Raw genomic sequence first — 22234 nt, 5'->3', positions numbered from 1 at the left:
AGTTCGGCGAAACAGATGTAAAATTAGCATTTGGTTCACCCGAACCGGTCTGAACTGGCTGAATCCCACCTCTGATTAAGCCTGGATAGACACTGTTGAACCCCCTGCTCTTCCCTTTGGGATGGTTTAAAGGCACCCCTCTGGACTTTTCTTGCAATGGCTCAGCCCAAATCTGAGCTGGGAAGAAACTCATCGAGCCTTCAACCGGATGGCAATTGGACACCTACCGAAATTGCATATAAGTTATAAATGGGATTAATACAGATTTCTCCTCTTTGGTCATCCACCAGTTCCTCTTCCCGGCGGGCTTCCAGGTGACCGTTGAGACTGTGGTTGCTGGAGGAGCTCAGCTTGCAAAGGTATCCGTTGGTTAGCTGCCCCTCATTGTCCTGAGCAGCCACCGGTTCTCCTGAACCGTCCCCCAAATTCTGCTGCTCCCTGCCTGGGGAGTCCAACGTGGCCTTTGGATCTGGCTGGGTACCGTTCTCTCGACTCGTGTCCAGGTTCTCTTTGCTGCTCGACAGTTTGTTTTTACAGAGCTGGGGGAGACGAAGGCGCCCCTTACTTCTGCCCATAGTCCTGGGGCTACTGGTGGGGCTAAGGTTTTTACTGGCTGAAGAGCTGGATGTGCACTTCCTCGCGGAGGATGGCGACGCTGGAAAGAAAGAGACGGGTGAGTGCTTTGCAGATGGATTAGTGTTTTTTCAACTGTGGCTATTTTTGGAACTGCTCAAAATTTCCACTACCGGTTCTCCAAACTGCTTAAAATTTCCGCTACCGGTTCTCCAAACTGCTTAAAATTCCTGCTAACGGTTCTCCAAACTGCTTAAAATTTCCGCTACCGGTTCTCCAAACTGCTCAAAATTTCCACTACTGGTTCTCCAAACTGCTTAAAATTTCCGCTACCGGTTCTCCAAACTGCTTAAAATTCCTGCTAACGGTTCTCCAAACTGCTCAAAATTTCCACTACCGGTTCTCCAAACTGCTCAAAATTTCCACTACCGGTTCTCCAAACTGCTCAAAATTTCCACTACCGGTTCTCCAAACTGCTCAAAATCTCCGCTACCAGTTCTCCAAACTGCTTAAAATTTCCACTACCGGTTCTCCAAACTGCTCAAAATTCCTGCTAACGGTTCTCCAAACTGCTTAAAATTTCCACTACTGGTTCTCCAAACTGCTCAAAATTTCCGCTACCAGTTCTCCAAACTGCTTAAAATTGCCGCTAACGGTTCTCCAAACTGCTCAAAATTTCTGCTACCGATTCTCCAGAACCTGTCAGAATCTGCTGAATTTCACCCCTGGCTGATGTGAATGGATTGATGGAGTGAGGGAGAGACCGGAATCGGCTTGCTGCGTGCTCCCCCCTCCTTCCAGTCTCTTTGGGGTTGCTTCAATGGGACGTTTGGAGACCGTGTGGCTCCTTTCAATTTAGGGAAGTGCACCTGCTTTCACAAAGGAATGCTAGTTTCCTCTGAAAGGTGTCCTTTTAGAGTGGGTGGGCCAGACAACCAAAGCCATAACTCATGCAGAGACATACTCACAGCCTCCTTTTACAGTCCTGCTATAAGTTGGCTTCAAGAGTTGGGACACAGATAACCTCGCAGTACAACAATTCATTTAGCAACCCTTGGAAGCTACAATGGCTCTGAAAAAAGTGATTCACCACCGGTTCTCGTAGTTACGCCTGTCACAGCATTCCCCCCGTCATGTGATCAAAATTCTGGCACTTGTATTTACGACAATTGGGAGTGATGCAGTGGCCTAGAGGTGGCGCTCTTGCCTCACAATCAGGGGGCTGTGAGTTTGATCCTAGGTAGAGGCAGATATTTCTCTCTCTGGGCATGATGAGAATATCTCTGCTGAACAAAACTCCGTATTGGAGACAGGAAGGGCATCCGGCCAGTAAACACTCAGCTCCATTCAGTTGCCCAGACTCCACCCCGCAAGGAATTAAAAGGTGATGAGGATTTCCGACAGTAAAATTGGGTGTGACTCACAACGACCGCCTTGCTTAACCATGGAAATGGTTGTAAGTCGAGGACTTCCTGCGAATTCTTTCCCAATGGGGACCAAGTAACTCTTGTTTTGACGCCTTCCGGGACAAGACCCCAGACTCCTACCTCTAATAGTATTTAAGATGCCCGAAGTGTTGACAGAGGAAGGGCTCCGGGTGAGGACGTCGCCCTCTCCGGCCACAGTGCCGCTCCGCTGCTCCGTCCTCCGACACTCCTCCGGCAGAATCAGGGGCTCCGCGGGATCGTCAGCCTGCGGCGTCAGCAGCTTTGGCGGCCAGCAGCTCAGGTCTCGTGGCATGAGGAAGGCACTTGGGTCAAAGCTCTCACGAGGAAACTTGACGATTTTTTGGGATTTTATCCAGCGGCCATTGACAAATTGGAAGCGCTTTAAGTGGATGATCTGGAGTGAGACAAGCAAGAGAGGAGTTGGGGGTGGGCTTTCTTGTTTGAAGGAAGGAAGGAATGAAAGAAAGAAAGGAAAGAAGGAAGGAAGGAAGGAAGGAAGCGGGAGGGGAAGGGAAGGGGAAGGAAAGAATAGGGGAAGGGAAGGAGGGGAGGAGGGAAGGGGAAGAGGGGAGGGGAAGGAGTGGAAGGGGAGGGGAAGGGAAGGAGGGGAGGGGAAGGAAAGGGAGGGGAAGGGAAGGAAAGGGGAGGGGAAGGAAAGAATAGGGGAAGGGAAGGAGAGGAGGGAAGGGGAAGAGGGGAGGGGGGAGGGAAGGGAAGGGGGGAGGGGAGTGGAAGGAAAGGAAAGGGGAGAGGAAGAAGTGGAAGGGGAGGGGAGTGGAAGGAAAGGGAGGGGAAGGGAAGGAAAGGGGAGGGGAAGGAAAGAGTAGGGGAAGGGAAGGAGGGGAGGAGGGAAGGGAAGGGGGAGGGGAGTGGAAGGAAAGGAAAGGGTAGGGGAAGGAGTGGAAGGGGAGGGGAGGGGAGGGGAAGGAAAGGGAGGGGAAGGAGGGGAGGGGAGGGGAAGGAAAGGGAGGGGAAGGAAAGGGGAAGGAAAGTGAATGGGGGAAGGGGAGGGGAAGGGAAGCGAAAGGAAGGAGGGGAAGGAAAAGGAACTCCTTGACAGAAACTGTGCTTGGTCTGGCTGAAGTTAGAAAAAGAGATGATCTGCCGACCTACCAGGATCGGGGGCAGCCTCCACAGGTCCAGCTTCTTGGTGGCCAGGCAGTGGGTCCTGCACTTGGAACAATAGTACATTTCATCTTCCCCCAGCTCCTCCTCGCTGGTGAAGGCCCGCAAGCAGCTGTCCAGGTTGATGGGCTCGGCCTGAGCTCGCTGGCTCTGCTCCACGCTTCTGTGCTCCTCTGCTATCTGGAGACGGGAAGGAAAGCGAAGGGTGACGGAGCTTTCTGGAGGGGCTTCCCTCTGTGGGAAAAGCAAACCTCCCCCCTCACACCTTTCTTCTAATTCACGGGCAGAATCCCTCAGTCAAGAAAGAAATTCTCCAGCATTAATACAGCACTTCCAACAGGGGTCCTTTGTGAGGAAAACCTTATTTCAGAGATCCCTAACTTGGCCACTTTATGGCTTTATGGCTTCATTTCCATGCTGGCTGAGGAATTCTGGGAGTTGAAGTCCACAAGTCATAAAGTGGCCAAAGTGGGAGAGAGAATCTTTCAGGGTGTACGTAGCAGGTTGTAGCAAGATTCCGTCCATTAGTAGATGTAAGCAAATAAAGGATTAGACGCAATTGGATTTCACTGTGTGGTCTCTGGGTTTGAGCCTGACAAAGCAAATTTATACAAGTAGGTCCTTGACTTACAACCAGTGGTGGGATTCAAATAATTTAACAACCGGTTCTCTACCCTAATGACTGGCTGGGTGGGCGTGGCCATGGTGGGTGTGGCCAGGGGTGTGTGACAGACAGCACTCGGCCTCCTGCAGCCTCCTGGGAGCAAAAACGGGCTGCGGTGTGTGTGTGTGTGCGCCACCGTACCCTCCTGCGCCCTGTTTTGGGCCTAGTAGGCCTCCTTACACTTACCTGGGAGCCAAAATGGGGCATGTGGGGACTCCTGGAAGGGGCGGGGAGGGAAGGGGCAGAGCTAGGCAGCAATTTAAGAACTGGTTCACCTGAACCGGCCCGAACCAGTTGAATCCCATCATTGCTTACCACCATTCGTTTAGTGACTGGACTGAAAAAAACAGTGACTTATGACTGCTTTTCATACTTACGACCGTCGCAGCATTCCTGTGGTCACATGATCAAAATTCAGATGCTTAGCAATTGGAATTCGAGGTAATCCTCGATTTATGACCCCAATTGAGCCCAAAAATTTGTAATGTTGCTCAGTGAGAAATTTGGTGAGTGAGTTTGGGTCCATTTTATGACTTTTCTTGTCTTATTTGTTAAGTGAATCCCTGCAGTTGTTAAGTTAGTAACACGGTTGTTAAGTAAATCTGGTTTCCCCGTTGGCTTTGCTTGTCAGGAGGTCGCAAAAGGGGATCACGTGACCCCGGGACACTTAAACTGCAATAAATATGAGTCAGTTGTCAAGCATGTAAATCACATGACCATGGGGATGCGTAAGTGTGAAAAATGATTATGTCACTTTTTTCATTGCCGTCATAACTTTGAATGGTCACTAAATGAAATGTTGTAAGTCAAGAACTACCCGTATTTATGAATGTTGCAGCGTCCCGGGGTCGTGTGATCTCCTTTTGCGACCTTCTGACAAAAAAAGTCCATAAGGGGGCCCGATTCACTTAACAAACCATGTTACTAACTTAACAGCTGTGAACTGTGTCAAGGTAGGTCGTAAAGCGGGGCAAAATTCCCTTAACAACTCTCTTGCTTAGCAAGGGAAATTCTGGGCTCAATTGTGGTTGTAAGTCAAGAACGATCTGTATGCAGTCATATGAAGGAACAGGCCTGGGATTTGCCCCTTAGGTTTTGATTTCTTTACCCGTTCTTGTGAGGTCTGGTAGCGGAGGTGAAGGGCGGTGGGATCCCAGTCCACAGCGAGGTTTGCGTTCCCCATCAGCGCTCTTTCTTCTGTGCAATCGATTTTACACCCGTAGCAAAACCTAAATGGGAGGCAGAGAGGGCAAGAGACGGTGAACTCTAGGCAAGAGAGGAACCGGATTGGACCCTCTCACTTACACCAGCAGAAGGTGCAAACTCTGGACCCCATCAGGCAATGAATCCCAGCTCGTGGGGTCCTAGAGAAGAGCCTTTTCTGCAGTGGCTCCCACCCTCTGGAACATTATGGCCCCTTGAGGTCAGATCTGCCCCCCCACTTGGCCTTCCAGAAGGGCCTGGACACTTAGTCCATTCAATACTGGAGGTGGTTAGTGGATTAAAAGAGGATTCCACCTCCACCCTCTTATATATTGATTCTTTCCTTAGCTATTTTTGTTTGTTTGTTAATTTTAATGTTAACAGATGGTGGCATGTAAATTTAACACATGGATGGATGGATGAATAGATAGAAGATAGATAGATATAGACGAGACAGTAGAAAGAAAGAAAGAACGAAAGAAAGAAAAAAGAAAGAAAGAAAGAAAGAAAGAAAGAAAGATAAGAGGGAGGGAGGGAGGGAGAGGGAGATAATCGATTGATAAAGAGGGACAGAGATAGTATTTATTTACTCATTTATTATTAAAATGGTATGCTGTCTATCTCACTGATACAATGACTCTGAATGGTGATAGATAGATAGATAGAAAGAAAGGTAGGTAGGTAGATAGATAGATGACAGATATATATACAGATAAATAGATAGACAGACAGACAGAAACATAGATAAATAGATAGACAGACAGAGATATAGATAGATGACAGATAGATCAATCGATCGATAGATAGATGACAGATACAGATATAGATAGATAGATGACAGATAAGATATAGAGATGGATGGATGGATGGATGGATGGATAGACAGACAGACAGACAGAGATAGATAGATGACAGATACAGATATAGATAGATAGATGATAGATAAGATATAGAGATATAGATGGATGTATGGATAGATAGATAGATAGATAGACAGACAGACAGAGATAGATAGATGACAGATAGATATAGATAGATGACAGATAGATATATAGATATAGATGGATGTATGGATAGATAGATAGATCGATAGATGACAGATGACAGATATAGATAGATATAGATAGATAGATGACAGATAGATATATATAGCTGGATGGATGGATGGATGAATAGATAGACAGAGATAGATAGATAGATGACAGACAGACAGACAGATAGATAGATAGATAACAGATATAGATAGATGACAGATAGATATATAGATATAGATGGATAAATAGACAGACAGACAGACAAACAGAGATAGATAGATAGATAGATAGATGATAGATAGATGACACAGACAGACAGACAGACAGACATTATATATATATATATATATATATATATATATAGAGAGAGAGAGAGAGAGAGAGAGAGATAGAGATAGATAGAGAGAGAGAGAGAGAGAGAGAGAGAGAGAGAGAGAGAGAGAGAGAGAGAGAGAGAGAGAGAGAAGACAGAGAGAGAGAGACAGACAGACAGACAGAGACAGACAGGACTGAAAGACGAAGGGTAAGAGAGGGAGAAAAGGACAAACCCAGCAGAGCTCACCTGTACCAAGGGCACCAGGCACAGGAGTTGCCATCTTTCTGAACCACCCGAAGGGTGAAAGGGTATTGGTATCCCAAGCTGTCATCGCTAAGGAAAATGCACAGACACACACATTGTTATTGCTAATGTGTAAAGACTCTTCGGATTTTATTTCTGCTGTTGCTCACTGATCTTTTAAGCCGGGTTGGGAAACCGGCAAGCCTTGGACTCGGTTCAAGAATCCTCAATGCGGGCCTTTTGACAAGAGGCTCAGCTGATCGTTTTTGATTTAGCCCTGTTTGCTTTGGGGTGAAATCCGCAACAGATGATCCCCCATAACTCTAACACACCTGTCCAATGCCACAATAATAATCAAAGAGTGTTTAATCCGGGGTGGGGAACCATGGCCCTTTTATGACTTGTGGACTTCAACTCCCAATTTTACGACCTATGGACTTCAACTCCCAGAATTCCTCAGCCAGCATGGCTGGCTGAGGAATTCTGGAAATTGAAGTCCATAAGGCTTATAGTTGCCAAAGTTGGGCACTCTGTAGATGCCAGTCATGCTGACTGGCTGGGAAATTCTGGGAATTGAAGTCCACAGGCTTAAAGTTGCCAAGGTTGGACACCTCTGCTATAGATGCCAGCCATGGTGGCTGGCTAGGGAATTCTGGGAATTGAAGTTGGGTGAGGGCTTCCTTGTTCCTTCCGTTTAGGGCAGGGACGGCCCAACCTTGGCAACAATAAGCCTGTGGCGGCCTGAGCACTCCGCCAGCGAAAACGAGCTCCCGAGCTCAGTTTCTGGCTGCGACAGCCTCCTGCAACCCTCTGCCAGAGAAAACGGGCTCCCGAGCTCTGTTTCTGGCTGCGACGGCCTCCTGCAACCCTCTGCCAGAGAAAACGGGCTCTCAATCTCAGTTTCTGGCTGAAACGGCCTCCTGCAACCCTCTGCCAGCGAAAACGGGACTTGCGAGGGCTACGCACGGCCCTCCTGAGCTCTGTTTTTACTGGCCAAGCACTGTGGGCCGGTCCTCCACTGTTTCCAGGGTGGCCCCACGGGCCCATAATCTTGCACTTATGATCCGTCACAGCATCCTTGAGGTCACATGATCCCAATTTGGGCGCTTGGCAACGAGCAGGTATTTACAATGATTGCAGCACCCCAGGGCTATATGATTCCCATTTGTGACTGCTGGCTTCTGACAAGCAGTCAATGGGGGGAAGCCGGATTCGCTTAACGGCCACATGTTTCGCTTAACAACTGCAGTGATTCACTTAACGTGGAAAAGAAGATCAGGTGTGATTCACTGAACAGATGACGCCTTGATGAGCAATGGAAATTCCCGTTGTGGATGTCAATTGAGGACTACTTGCAAACCACCAGTTAAATTTTATCCTGGATTACCTGAAGTATTTAACTATATATGATTTACTGTTTTCCCCTAGGCGCCTTTCTGAGTCAAAAGGCCTGATTGAGGTATAACAGAGTTATTCTTCTGATTGTCCTGAAGTACTTTTCTCTCTCACCCACTCAAGAGATCTTATCCTACTTTAAATAAAAGATTGAAAATGTCTTAACCAGCCCAAAGTCATCCAGTGAACTTCAAGACTGAGTATTCGGATTTGTCAGCTGAAGGCTAATATAGTGGTACCTCGGTAATAATCTTCATTGGTTCTGGAAGGTACGATGAGTACCAAAAACGATAAGTATCAAACAATTTTTCCCATAAAGGATAATGTAGTGAATCATAAGACAGCCAACACTGACAAATTCTAGCTTGTGTGTTGAGTATCAAACGAACGCTGAGTACCGGGACAAAATTTTCACGGCAAAATGTGTTGAGGGCCAAAGTTGGCTAGTGTTAAAGCAGTTGAGTACCAAGGTACCACTGTACTCCAATAAGCCAAATGGGCTCTTCTTGTCATTTATTCAGCTTGGCTCACTTCTCTGAGATGTTCAAAATTACCACACCGCAGCCATATTAGTGCAGTGAGCCCTTGGTGCTCTATGAACTCGGTTGTTGTCTTGCAGACATTTCATTACCCAATTAGGTAACATCATCAGTGCCAAAAGGAGAAATCCCACCCTCTTCTAACCAACACTGACAGGCCAAGTCACTTGTATATAAACAGAAAGGAAACCCTACTCCCTTCCAGCACTGATGATGTTACCTAGATGCAAGAAAACAACCAAGCTCAGACAGCACCGAGGACTCCAGCCCTGAGCTACAAATATTCTCTTCTCTCAGCTCTATTAGCGGCTCAGCCGTTCCTCGTTCCAGCACTGGACTCACCAATCCTGAGCATGGTTACTTGCTTCCTGGGGAGGGAGGGGGCTTGCAAGCCGAGACACCTGAATCCAGACAGCGTCATACAAGTCTTTCTTCCTTGTGTGAACTGTGCAGGGAACAATCAGAGGCATCCCAAACAGGCTTGGCCGGTTCTTTTGAGACGAGAGAAAGTACATTTCGGCCCGCATCTGCATTCAATGGCAAAAAGAAAAGAACAAAACCACATGGATTTTGAAAGTTAGGAACAATTCATAGACTTTGGATTTTTTTTTTTTCATGTTTTATTTATTTTATTTATAATACTTTTCATCTCCATTGAACAGGGCGTGAACTGGGTTCAATTCTTTAAAAATTCATAGTTCGCATATTTATTGTTGTATTCGTTACAAGGACATTAATAATATAACTACTGTATCAATATAATTTACAATAGTACAAAACATCATCATAAACTTCTCTCCATAGTAATATTTTCTTTTCTTATATCTCCTCCTTCCTAACTTCTGTTTCTATTCTCTAGCCATTGATAAAATACCTCCCACATCAGAAAATATTCAGTATCTTCTCTGCCCTTGATGATAAGCATTAATCTGTTCATTTCTGCGCATTCCATTATTTTCTGAATTACCCTCTCATCTGACGGAATCTTCTCACTCTTCCATTGTTGCGCAGATACAATCCCTAGCCGCAGTCAGTACATGTAAAATCAAATATGTGGTCTTTTTATCATATTTTTCTGGTAGGATGCCCAACAAAAATGTCTCTGGTCTCTGTTCAATATGCTTTTTTGTCATTTTTTCAATTCATAGACTTTGCTTTTGTAAAAATCATGGATGGACGGACTCTCAAGAGAAGCCCAAAAGCGTAACAACAAAAGTAAAAGGCTCCAGTGTAATTAACACCTACTCTTTGCCTATTTTTTTTATACCTTTTATAATTTCAAAATTTTTAATAATATTTTTTTAAAAAAATCACAAAACGCAAAACCTACAAATAGACATAGAATGACTGTGGCAATGAAAACAAAGATTAAAACCAATAGCGATAAGCGGCTTGGGTATAAAATCCCAAAACATCTGGAGCGCTACTTGAATACCGTCGGGCATTGACAAAAAATCTCCAGCGGTCAATTGCAAAAGGCAGCTTTATTGGAACAGCTTGCATCTTGCAACGATTCTTTTAACGCCATCAAACCACAACACTTTTCACAGCAGAAAAAGATGCAATGCAGTGGAGATTTCCAAAACCTCTACGTGAAGGTTTGGGTAAAAGGTCTGGCTTCAGTCAGGCCATGCTTCTCCTGTGCCCTTCACCCCACCCTCCCAAGGATAAGCCCTATTCCCAACCTTATGGGCACCCCTTCAGCATTCTGGAGACGCAGGTTAGATTGAAGAAATAGTGTCTTGTTACAACAGCATCCGTTCTCACAATACAAGAATACCCTCGGCTCAAACAATTCTTGTGGCAAGATGGGCAGCTAATAAATTTAATAAAGAAAAAACAAATAAACAATAAATAAATAAATCACAAGGCTACTGGATCCATGGGTCAGTATTTTGGCCAAGAGGTCTGGAAATGAAGTATCTCGGGACATCTGCCTGCTGTTGGAAGTGCGGTTACAGTAATGGAACTTATTTTCACCAATGGTGGACCTGCCCGCAGGCGGTTAAATATTGGAAAAAAAATACGGCAATGGATTTTGGAAATTACACAGATTAATATGGAATTAAGGCCCGAGATTTTCCTATTGGGGGCAAAACCTTTGAATGTTAAATCAGATATATGGTTCTTGTTGATTCACATTATCACTGCAGCAAGATTAGCGTATGCGCAGGAGTGGAAAAATCAATACTTACCGATAGATTTGAAAATAATATATAAAATTAATGAGTGTGCGGAATCAGATAGATTAACTAGATTGATCAATGGTAAAAAAGATTCAGAATTTTATAACAGTTGGAAAGTATGGTACGATTGGGTCCAGAAAAGGTGGGATAGAATAGATATATGATGATGTATATATATAATGGCAAATATGTATGTATAAAGGAATGACTTTATACTTATGGACAATGTAATCACATTATACCATGGTGGCAGGATTGTATATTTTATTTGTGTATTGGTGTATAGAATATATTAATAAAAATTATATTAAAAAAAAAAGTATCTCAACAGCTTTGGACAAAGTCACTCGGCCAACTCTGATCCCAACCAAGGGTCGTTCGTTGGCTATTCCTGCCTTGAGTGCAGTGGCCACCAACCCTTACAGTTTGGCGGCCGAGCGGGAAGGGAGAGGGGAACCAGCCCACGCACACCCTGACCCACCGCTCGCACCTGCGTGTACACACCAGCCCACCCCTCGCACAAGTTGAGCTGTGCGAGTTAACACCAGCCTGCCACTCACGCACCTCAAGCTGCACATGTGCAGGTTGACCTGCCACTCACGCAAGTTGAGCTGCATGTGTGTACACCAGGCCCGCCACTTGCGTGGCCCGATTCCAAACAAGCCACGGCCCAGTAGTGGGTCACGGCCCTGGGATTGGGGACCTCTGCTTTAGTGACAAGGGTGACCGTCAAACAGAGGAGTCTTTTTGAAGTCCACCCCACAGATCGACCAGCAAATGGTCTCAACATGGTTACAGTTTATGTCTGAACTCCAGATATACTTTCCAAATAGCTGGTGGTGTCAGACCTGGAAGCCACCTTTTACTTTTGAGCCTTCAGGCCTGCCACAAATTCTACTGTGGGAAAATGGGAGGGGGGATTGTATGGAGTGAAGATGATATGTAGTCAAAATAACATTCTTTCCAGAAAGTCAAGGCCGAGTTGCCCTGCAGCTGTGCTGAGAAGACTGGGGAGGTATCTTCGGTTCCGGATGGTACCTGATTGGTTCGTGTGATGGACATGTGGGTGATGGGCAAGGACTTGAACTTTCTCTTGGGTGAGGAAAACCCGGAAGCTCTCAGATTTGGATTTTCCCAGATGTGCATCTCTAATAAAAATTAGCTTTGAGGAAGTTCAAGCCTCTGAATGAATGAATGAATGAATGAATGAATGAATGAATGAATGAATGAATGAATTTATTTATTTATTTATTTATTTATTTATTTATTTATTTATTTATTTATTTATTTATTTATTTATTTATTATCCATCCATCCATCCATCCAATTTATATGCCGCCCTTCTCCGTAGACTCAGGGCGGCTTACAATGCATTATAGCAATAGCCTGTATACTTTTTTGTATATACCTGCCCCCCCTAAGCGGTGTTGTTCTATACAAAGTTGGTTTATTGCCCCCACAATCCGGGTCCTCAATTTACCTACCTCGAAAGGGTGGAAGGCTGAGTCAACCTTGAGCCTGGTGAGATTCGAACTTGCACTAATTGCAGGCAGCTGGCAGCTAAGTGCTAGCACTTAACAGCACTTAGTCCGCTGTACCACCGAGGCTCCTCCTCCTTGATTTCGTTGGGGGTGTTACTTGGAACCCTGACAGGTGGCCCTTTGCAAAGTTTGGCTATAGCTGCTTCATGTGAAACAGACAAAGCATCTTACAGGTTTGGGCAAGGCTTGTTCTCCACTCACCATCTTCCTGTGGACCGCAATGATGTAGCCTATGAAGGGGCTGTCGGAAGGTGAGGTCACATGACCATTCATCATCATGCCATTCTCCCCCCTGTAGGGCACCACTGTGTTTGGCATTCCGTTTGGGATCAAGGTGGACCGCGGGAGGTCCCCGTTCATCAGGCAGCTGATCACCCCATTGGTTGACTGTCCACGGTAAAAATCTAAAACTCAAGCACAAAGAGGCTGTTGTCAAAATACGTCCTGCTATGAAGCTCTTCGCTTAAGGATCGTTTTCGATCACTAGCTGGGCAAAATCTCTAGCGCCTTCATAAGGAGGGCCGTTTCCTTTAACCAGATTGTAAAACGAGAACGTTTGTTCTCTGGCTGGGCTTCTTCTTCATATAGAATAAAACAATATGTTAAGAAGACTAAGTTAGTTCTCCAGATTCGGCCGTAGGAACAGCTGGATTCTGTAACAAGTATTTGTGATATGTTCCTCATTCACAAACTGCATCCTGATTGTGCCAGTCCCAAGAGGGATAAAATGGAGAGGGGGAGGAGGGGGGGAGGAGGAGGAGGAGGAGGAGGAGGAAGGGGAAAGGGAAAAGAAGGAAGAGGAGAAGAAAATGGAGAGAAAGATGGAGAAAAGGGAAGAGGAAGAGGAAGAAAGGGAGAAGAAGGAAGAGAAGGAGGGGAAAGGGAGAAGAAGGAAAAGGAGAAGAGGAGAAGGAAGAGGAGGAGAGAAAGATGGAGAAATAGGAGGAGGGAGAAAGGGAAAAGGAAGAGAAGGAGGAGAAAGGGGAAGAGGAGGAGGAGAGGAGAAGGAAGAGGAGGAGAGAAAAAGATGGAGAAAAAGGAGGAGGAAGAGGACGAGGAAGAGAGGAGGAGGAGGGGGAAAGGGAAAGGAAGGAAAAGGAGGAGAAAGGAAGAAGAAGGAAGAGGATGAGAGAAGAAGTAAGAGGAGTAGATGGGAAAGGAGAAGGGGAAAAGGAAAGAGAAAGGGAAAGGGAAAGGGAAAGGAAAAAGTTGGTTTTTTATGGCAGGGCCATTGGTTGAGAGAAACACGAAGAGGATATCTTCGCTTAGGAACTTTCATGCCAATTCAGTTCCCACCCTTCCTGCATTTTACTCAGCATTAAGCAATTCAGTAGGGAGTGAAAGTTAAAGAGCGCTCACTTTCACTCCCAACGCTAAGCAACAGTAACAGCAACGCTGCCAATTTGTCAGACAAAACTCTCAGCTTTTTGGGGGGGTGGGGGGGAGGTGGGGGGGAACGAGAGGAGGATGACAGAATCGAGGCATTTCCTCCTACCTGTTTGCAAGGGACTTGAAGAAGCCGAAGTGGGAGATCCAGGAATCGGTACTTCGAAGGCGCACAAAGAAGCAGTTGTCGAATGCCGGACTTTTTGGTTGTCTTGCGGAAAGTTCTTTGGAAAACAGGGGGGAGAAACAACAGCAACAACAGAAAGAGATTAAAGCCAGGAGCAATTAATAATTTAGACGACATTTCAGAGGGCTGTAGAGGAAGCCGAGGCATTCGGTGCCCCAACTGACAGTTTCTGAAACCCAGGGGAGAAGGGAAAGCTGTTTTCAAAAGAGCAGAAGCCGCTGACGGGAGAATTGCAAAAGGACAGGGGAGCCCATCTGACACAGCCACATCTGTTGTCTCGACAGGCGAGTGTGTAATGAGCTCCCAGGATAACATTTCTCTTCGGCACAGCCTGTCAGATCTAAAGACAGGCTGGGCACATCGAGGCAAACATCTCTCTTTAAACTCAAGTTATATTCTCTGGATTTTTTGTAAACTGCAGGATAGTGAAATCTTGTTTATTTATTTATTTATTTATTTATTTATTTATTTATTTATTTATTTATTTATTTACTTACTTACTTACTTACTTACTTACTTACTTACTTACTTACTTACTTACTTACTTACTGGTTCGATTTATATGCCGCCCTTTTCCGGATACTCAAGGCGGCTTACAACGCGTTAAGCAATAGCCTTCATACTTTTGTATATATTTGCTTAGTAGGGCTTTCGGCCCCCACTAAGCGGTGTTCTTTTTTTATACAAAGTCAGCTTATTGCCCCCACAATCCAGGTCCTCATTTTATCTACCTCGAAAGGATGGAAGGCTGAGTCAACCTTGAGCCTGGTGAGATCTGAACTTGCAGTAATTGCAGGCAGCTGGTGTTACTTAACAGTGCTTTAGTCTGCTGCGCCACCAAGGGTCTTAGGGTTGTTAGTGTCTCTATGTTAAGGTACCAAGTTGGAAAGCAGAAGACTGAGAGTTCTAGTTCTGCCTTGGACATGAAAGCCGGCTGGGGGACTTTAGGCCAACCACCAGGAGACAGTGAGTTCTAGTTTTGCCTTAGGCATGAAAGCCAGCTGGGGGACTTTAGGCCAACCACCAGGAGACGGTGAGTTCTAGTCCTGCCTTAGACATGAAAGCCAGCTGGGAGACTTTAGGCCAACCACCAGGAGACGGTGAGTTCTAGTCCTGCTTTAGGCATGAAAGCCAGCTGGGAGACTTTAGGCCAACCACCAGGAGACAGTGAGTTCTAGTCCTGCCTTAGGCATGAAAGCCAGCTGGGGGACTTTAGGCCAACCACCAGGAGACGGTGAGTTCTAGTCCTGCCTTAGACATGAAAGCCAGCTGGGAGACTTTAGGCCAACCACCAGGAGACGGTGAGTTCTAGTCCTGCTTTAGGCATGAAAGCCAGCTGGGAGACTTTAGGCCAACCACCAGGAGACAGTGAGTTCTAGTCCTGCCTTAGACATGAAAGCCAGCTGGGGGACTTTAGGCCAACCACCAGGAGACGGTGAGTTCTAGTCCTGCTTTAGGCATGAAAGCTGGCTAGATGACTTGGAGCCAGTGAGTTCCAGGAGATAATGAGTTCTAGTCCTGCCTTAGGCATGAAATCTGGCTGGGTGACTCTGAGCCAATCATCCTCTTTCTCAGATGCAACCCACCTCACAGGGTTGTTGTTGTGGGAAAAATAGGAGGAGGAAGGTTCCAAGGTTTGTAGGAGACAAATACATTTTCAGTTCCCCGCTCTCTTTATATAGGAGCTGTGTCTCTTCTGTTTCCTTAGGATTTCATTGATACATACAGTTGACTAAGGAGGATCAATTTTTGCATTCAATTGCAGAAGCGTCATTACCTTTATGTTCGAACTGTGTACTTCCGCAAGCAGAATCTGATCGGGCTTCAGGGCACAAAGCTCACTCAGGTGCTTCTTCAAGTCAGAGTATTTCTCGTCCATATTTAGCCTGAGTCCATATCGGACGGGAGTTGTGCCGTCTAGCTTAGTTACTTGAAGAAGACAAGGAAAAAGGAAAAAGAGGGGGGAGAGACAAAGGGAGAAAGGCCTTTAGAAGCTTTTCACTTTATTTATTTCAGTTTATTTATTTATCGCATTTTGGAACCACCTATCTCCCCCTCACAGACTATGGGCAGCCTGCAGTAAAAAATGTAAATGTAAAAACAGCATATAAAAATAAACAAATAATAATAAAAAACAGTATATAACAGTTAAGTAGGAACGTGGTGGCTAAGTGGCTAAGATGCTGAGCTTGTCGATCGAAAGGTCGGCAGTTCAGCGGTTCAAATCCCTAGCGCCGCGTAACGGGGTGAGCTCCTGTTACTTGTCCCAGCTTCTACCAACCTAACAGTTCGAAAGCACGTAAAAAAAAAAATGCAAGTAGAGAAATAGGGACCACCTTTGGTGGGAAGGTAACAGCGTTCCGTGCGCCTTTGGCGTTTAGTCATGCTGGCCACATGACCACGGAGACATCATCTGACAGCGCTGGCTCTTCAGCTTTGAAACGGAGATGAGCACCGCCCCCTAGAGTTGGGAACAACTAGCACATATGTGCGAGGGGAACCTTCTTACCTTTTTAACAGTTAAAAATTTAAAAAGAGGCAAGATGATTAAAGACCATGTTGAAAATTAATTGAAAGGCAAAAGGAGGCCTTTTAGGGTGCTTAACCAGCCCATGGCTCTGTTTCTCTGCACTCCCCATGCAAGGCTACAGAGCCATATTTCTGGAAGGCCAGGGGAATGAGATCCTGCCTCATTTCGGGGGGTGGGGGTGGGTGGGGAGAGAGTATTCTACAGGGAAGGGACAACAGCAAAGGAGGCTTCCTGGAGCCCTCAGTCTGAATCCCTAAACTGACGGGGTCTGCAACATATCTTCCCTGCCTGGTCGGGTGGGACGGGCTGATGAAATAGAACGAAGAGGGTTCCATAGGTTTTAACTTTTTAAGTACCTTAAGATTCCTCACTCAAGAGAATTTATAAAAGGGAGGTTGATGAATTGGAGCAAGGGGAGTTAAAGAACGTGTGGGAGTTTTGAACTTTATAATTAGTTAGTTTATTTTAGCATATGTTTGTTAGATGCTATACCCTGTTTTTGCTCTGGGAAGTCGGCGGGGTGGGGTGGGGAGGGTGGGATAAGGGTTGGGGTGGGAGAAAAGTGGTGAATAGAGAAATGTTTTAACAGAAGAAAGTATCTACGATTAGAATACAGGAGTTGCTCAGATACTAAAGGAGGAGAATATTTCACAGCAAAGAAGTTAGAAAGGAGAGAGGAGGAGAGGGTAGGAAGAGGAGAGGGTGGGAGAGGAATGGAAGAAAGGAGAGGAGGAAGGGAAGGGGACAGGAGTAGGAGTGAAGGTGAGAAGGGGGAAAAGAAGAGAGAAGTGGGGGAAAGGAAAAGGAAGTAGGATGAGGTAGGAGAGGAGGTAGGAGAAAGTGGGAGAGAAGAGGAGGGAGGGAAGGGAAAGGAAGGAGGAGAAGAAGAAGGTTTGTTGTGGAATGAGGGAAGAAAGAGAAGAAGAGCAACTCCGAATGTAATTAAAATGTTTTATTTTAATGCTTTCTTTAAGGGAAATATGTATATGTAGGATTTATTATGTATAAGAAAATGCATACTTTTTATTATGTGGGGAGGGGGAAAGGGTGGGGGGGGAGAAAATTGTTTGTATTTCTTATAAAACTTTTCAATAAAAAAAAAAAAGATTCCTCACTCACCTATTATTTCTATGTGCATGTAACTGTCCATTGGAAGAGGCAGCGATAGGAAATTGAAAGGGTCGAAACGAACACTGATGTGCCCGCAGGTCTTGCATTTCACCTGAGACCTCAGCTGCCCGTGGAACAGGTCGACCACGATCGAGCGGTTCCTTCTCAAATGGTTCTCCCAGGCCTGAAACGAAAGGAAAGGGAGATCAAATCCAATCAAATCTTTTGCAGAAATCGGAGCGTCCTGAACAAAAAGAGGCAGCTGAAAACTTCAGAAGATAGGGTGAGAGTGATAGGGTGCTATCAGATGGGAGGGAAATTCATTCTTCAAGGAAAAAGGACCATCACACAGGCTTACCTTGCTTCAGACCGCAGAGGGATGTCCAGTACGACGGAAGACTGTTTTGTACAGATTGATCTGTCCCCGTACCCACACACACACAAACACAGCCAGTCGAGGGTTAAGGAAACACTTTGGAACGCACCCAGGTCTTATCTCCCACTTGGCAGCGATAGACACACCGTCTGCCAAGTGACTTTATTTTCAAAGTAAAACAGAAAGATAAATACTCAAGAGTCCAAATGTCCGACACTTTAAATCTTTCTCTCAGCAGTTCCGGACGAGGCTTTAGTGACTATCCAAGGTTTGCTTTGTTCGTCACAAGGATCCTTGACCACCACCCTCTATTATATAGTCTCTGGGGTGTGGTCCAGTGACTCAGTTCTAATCCCTAGCACGCCTCTTAAGCTGCTGCAAACGTTTATCACGCCTTCGGAGGCGTGCGTCCAGGAATGATGTTTCTTTATCACTCTGATCCGAATCAGCTGTCTCCTCTCCCTCGGCCGGCACTTGAGACAATGCCAGAGGGGAGGGGCCTGGAGAGGGAGGCCTGGCTGACTCCTCTTCCTCATGCTCGGAGCTTTCTTCCTTCGATGGGACAGGCTCAGAGGGCGGGGCCACAACACAGATAGCAACACACTTAGACTTATATACCGCTTCACAGTGCTTTTACAGCCCTCTCTAAACGGTTTTACAGAATCAGCCTCTGGCCCCCAACAATCTGGGTCCTCATTTTACTAACCTCGGAAGGAAGGAAGGCTGAGTCAACCTTGAACCTGGTGAGATTTGAACTACCAAATTCCAGGCAATCGGCAGTCAGCAGAAGTAGCCTGCAGTACTGCATTCTAACCACTGCGCCACCGTGGCTCATCATAGATAGATAGATAGATAGATAGATAGATAGATAGATAGATAGATAGATAGGTGGATGATAGATAGATAGATAGATAGATAGATAGATAGATAGATAGATAGATATACATAGATAGATAGCAATAGCAATAACACTTAGACTTATATACTGCTTTACAGTGTTTTACAGCCCTCTCTAAGCAGTTTACGGTGTCAGCATCTTGCCCCCAACAATCTGGGTCCTTGTTTTACCCACCTCAGAAGGATGGAAGGCTGAGTCAACCTTGAGACCCAAGCTGGCAGTCAGCAGAAGTAGCCTGCAGTACTGCACTCTAACCACTGCGCCACCGCGGATGGAAAATAAAGAGGGATAATACCAGCAGCAGCAGCCTGTCCTTACTTGTGTAGGAAACCGGCATGTCAGTGACAAAGTGAACATTTCGTGACAGGCTTATTTTTTTCCCACTCGGCCACATGATGTTCCTATTTGAAGAAGAGATCTTCCTCTGGACTATCATTATCTGCAGGGAATCCTGCTGTTTTGGGATGATTGGTTGACCTACTGGTTGACCATGAGAGCCTGTGGCTTTCATTCTTTGAGATAATGAAAGTTAGTCTTTCTTTCTTTCTTTCTTTCTTTCTTTCTTTCTTTCTTTCTTTCTTTCTTTCTTTCTTTCTTTCTTTCTTTTTCTTTCTTTTTCTCTCTTTCCTTTGCTTTCCTCTTCTCTCCTTCTTTCCTCTTCTTTCCTTTCCTCTTCTTTCCTTTTCTTCTCTTCCTTTCCTTCCTATATTTTCCTTTCCTTTCCCTTCCCTCTTCCTATCCTCTTCCTTCCCTAATCCTTTCCTTTCCACCCTTCTCTCTTCTGTTCCCTCCCTTCCATCTTCCTTCTCTTCCCTTCCCTTTCTCTGTTCCTTTCCTTTCCTTTCCTTTCCCATCCATCTCACCATAAGGTGACTCTGGGTGGCTCCCAATGTTAAAAATCATAAAACTATACAAAACACGTATACAATAAGAAGAAAATATTATAAAAATACAAGCTACCAGAGAATCCTCAACATGATGAAAAAACAAAAACAGAATCTGCCTTCAAAATCAGATGCATTGTCCCGAAGTCACTCACCTCTGCCGCTACCTCCCAATCCGGCCGGCCATCGCTGTCCTTCAGCTCAACGTACGGCTTATCATGGACTCGATTCAGGTCCTCGTGGAGCCCATCCAGGAGAAAAGCTAAGAGCTCCTGAGAATCTTGCTGTTGGAAGCCATTAAACCTTGGGGCATATTTAGCTATAGTCCACTGTAACAAAGCAAAGTGGACCCAATGGGGGTTAAGAACAGTGAGGAAGTTCACACATTGTCCGAGTTAGTTAGACAATGCTGATTGTTCATGCAAATGCAAGGTGCTATCTTAGGTAAATCATGGCTTAACATTATGGGTGAAATCAGCCAACTGTGCCTTATTCAAAGGTAAAAGTAAAGGATATCCTTGCCCAGTCGTGTCCAACTCTACGGGGCAGTCTTTATCTCTGATTCAGAGCCAAGGGAGCTACAGTTGTCCGAAGATGCTTCCATGGTTATGTGGCTCGCATGACTATACGCCAAGGCACATGGAATGCTGTTACCTTCCCACCGAAGTGGTACCTATTTATCTACTCGCATTTGCATGCTTCCGAACTGCTAGGAGCTGGGGTGAGAAAACACCCTGTCCCGCAGTGTTTGGGTCTCGAACTGCCAACCTTCTGGTTGACAAGCCTAGTGTCAGGCCTGCCTCCGTTCAAAACTCAAGAAAGAAAACCTCCAACTCCATTGGATTAGAGAAGAGGTGCTTTTACTAAATTAGAAATGATAGCAGCAAAAGCAAGGCAAGATCTGATTCAAAATGTGCGAAAGTTACACACTGAAAGTCACCCCAAATCCCTCCCCCCAGGGTCCAGCATGAAGAGTCCACCCAATGTCTAGTATGATGTTATGGGAAAGCTCCTCTTGCAGGTATTTCCCGCAACTGGAGTCTCAGGACAGTTGGCCTTGATGGAGTATAAACAACTCCATTCAACAGGGTCATAATTCATGAGTGCAAACCTCCCTTCCAGTTCTCACGGGACTACTATACATCAGCTCGCTTCCCCATCCCAAATGCCCATGTCCCCCTCGTTTCTATGGCAGCTGAGAGCAACCACGCTGCAGAAACCCATGCTGCAGATCCGGTTGGCACCCAGCATCCTAACCGCTAGACCCCTGTGCCCACTTTGGCTTATTCAATCAGTCACTTTAGAATAGATTAGAATAGAATAGAATAGAATAGAATAGAGTAGAGTAGAGTAGAGTAGAGTAGAGTAGAGTAGAGTAGAGTAGAGTAGAGTAGAGTAGAGTAGAGTAGAATAGAACAGAACAGAATAGAATTAGAGTAGAATTAGAGTAGAAATAGAGTAGAGTAGAGTAGAGTAGAGTAGAGTAGAATAGAACAGAATAGAATTAGAGTAGAATTAGAGTAGAAATAGAGTAGAGTAGAGTAGAGTAGAATAGAATAGAATACAGTAGAGTAGAGTAGAGTAGAGTAGAGTAGAGTAGAGTAGAATAGAACAGAATAGAATTAGAGTAGAATTAGAGTAGAAATAGAGTAGAGTAGAGTAGAATAGAATAGAATACAGTAGAGTAGAAATAGAGTAGAAATAGAATAGAGTAGAGTAGAGTAGAATGGAATAGAATAGAATTAGAGTAGAAATAGAGTAGAAATAGAGTAGAGTAGAGTAGAGTAGAATAGAGTAGAATAGAATACAGTAGAGTAGAAATAGAGTAGAAATAGAATAGAGTAGAGTAGAGTAGAATAGAGTAGAACAGAATAGAATACAGTAGAGTAGAAATAGAGTAGAAATAGAGTAGAGTAGAGTAGAGTAGAGTAGAGTAGAGTAGAGTAGAATAGAATAGAATACAGTAGAGTAGAAATAGAGTAGAATAGAGTAGGGTAGAGTAGAGTAGAGTAGAGTAGAATAGAATAGAATAGAATACAGTAGAGCAGAAATAGAGTACAAATAGAGTAGAGTAGAGTAGAGTAGAGTAGAGTAGAGTAGAGTAGAGTAGAGTAGAATAGAATAGAATAGAATAGAATAGAATAGAATAGAATAGAATAGAATAGAATAGAATAGAATAGAATAGCAGAGTTGGAAGGGTCCTTGGAGGTCTTATAGTCCAACCCCCTGCCCAGGCAGGAAACCTTACACCACTTCAGACAAATGGTTCTCCAACATCTTCTTAAAAAGATGTTGCATTCACAACTTCTGCAGGCAAGTTGTTCCACTTATTAATTGTTCTAACTGTATCTAACTTTAATAACACCATGTGTGATTGCTGTGACACAACCGGTGGAATGACTTCAAGGAAGCAGTTACCATGTCTGTGTATGCTCCCCCCCACCCACTAAGGTAAAATCATTTCAAAAGTAGACTCTGTAGTCCAGATTCCACCTGGTTGCAAAGTATTCTTCCCTGCTCCTCGGATCCATGGGAAAAGAATACGGCATTATCTAGGAAGGTTTGTCCCATACGCCTCCCAGGAAATGGGACTTTT

General features: G+C 45.1%; 1 protein-coding gene across 1 annotated transcript in view; it reads right to left on the bottom strand.

Annotated features, from left to right (window-relative positions):
- USP32 (ubiquitin specific peptidase 32) overlaps nucleotides 1-22234 on the bottom strand; it is a 223798-nt gene that overhangs the window by 6263 nt on the left and 195301 nt on the right. Inside the window, exons 22-32 of the mRNA XM_070932007.1 lie at nucleotides 19794-19967; nucleotides 17490-17664; nucleotides 15618-15769; nucleotides 13763-13877; nucleotides 12469-12671; nucleotides 8883-9067; nucleotides 6610-6696; nucleotides 4919-5039; nucleotides 3135-3326; nucleotides 2121-2415; nucleotides 228-655 (exon numbers count right to left, since the gene is read on the bottom strand). Coding sequence (XP_070788108.1) covers nucleotides 228-655; nucleotides 2121-2415; nucleotides 3135-3326; nucleotides 4919-5039; nucleotides 6610-6696; nucleotides 8883-9067; nucleotides 12469-12671; nucleotides 13763-13877; nucleotides 15618-15769; nucleotides 17490-17664; nucleotides 19794-19967 — 2127 coding nt within the window. The remainder of the gene's footprint in view (nucleotides 1-227; nucleotides 656-2120; nucleotides 2416-3134; nucleotides 3327-4918; nucleotides 5040-6609; nucleotides 6697-8882; nucleotides 9068-12468; nucleotides 12672-13762; nucleotides 13878-15617; nucleotides 15770-17489; nucleotides 17665-19793; nucleotides 19968-22234) is intronic.

Source organism: Pituophis catenifer, unplaced genomic scaffold (genome assembly GCF_029215685.1).
Source record: "Pituophis catenifer annectens isolate HBS135680 unplaced genomic scaffold, rPitCat1.0.hap2 SCAF_1, whole genome shotgun sequence".
NCBI lineage: Eukaryota > Metazoa > Chordata > Lepidosauria > Squamata > Colubridae > Pituophis > Pituophis catenifer.
The sequence above is the reverse complement of the archived record's forward strand: the minus strand, read 5'-3'. Positions and strand labels throughout refer to the sequence as shown.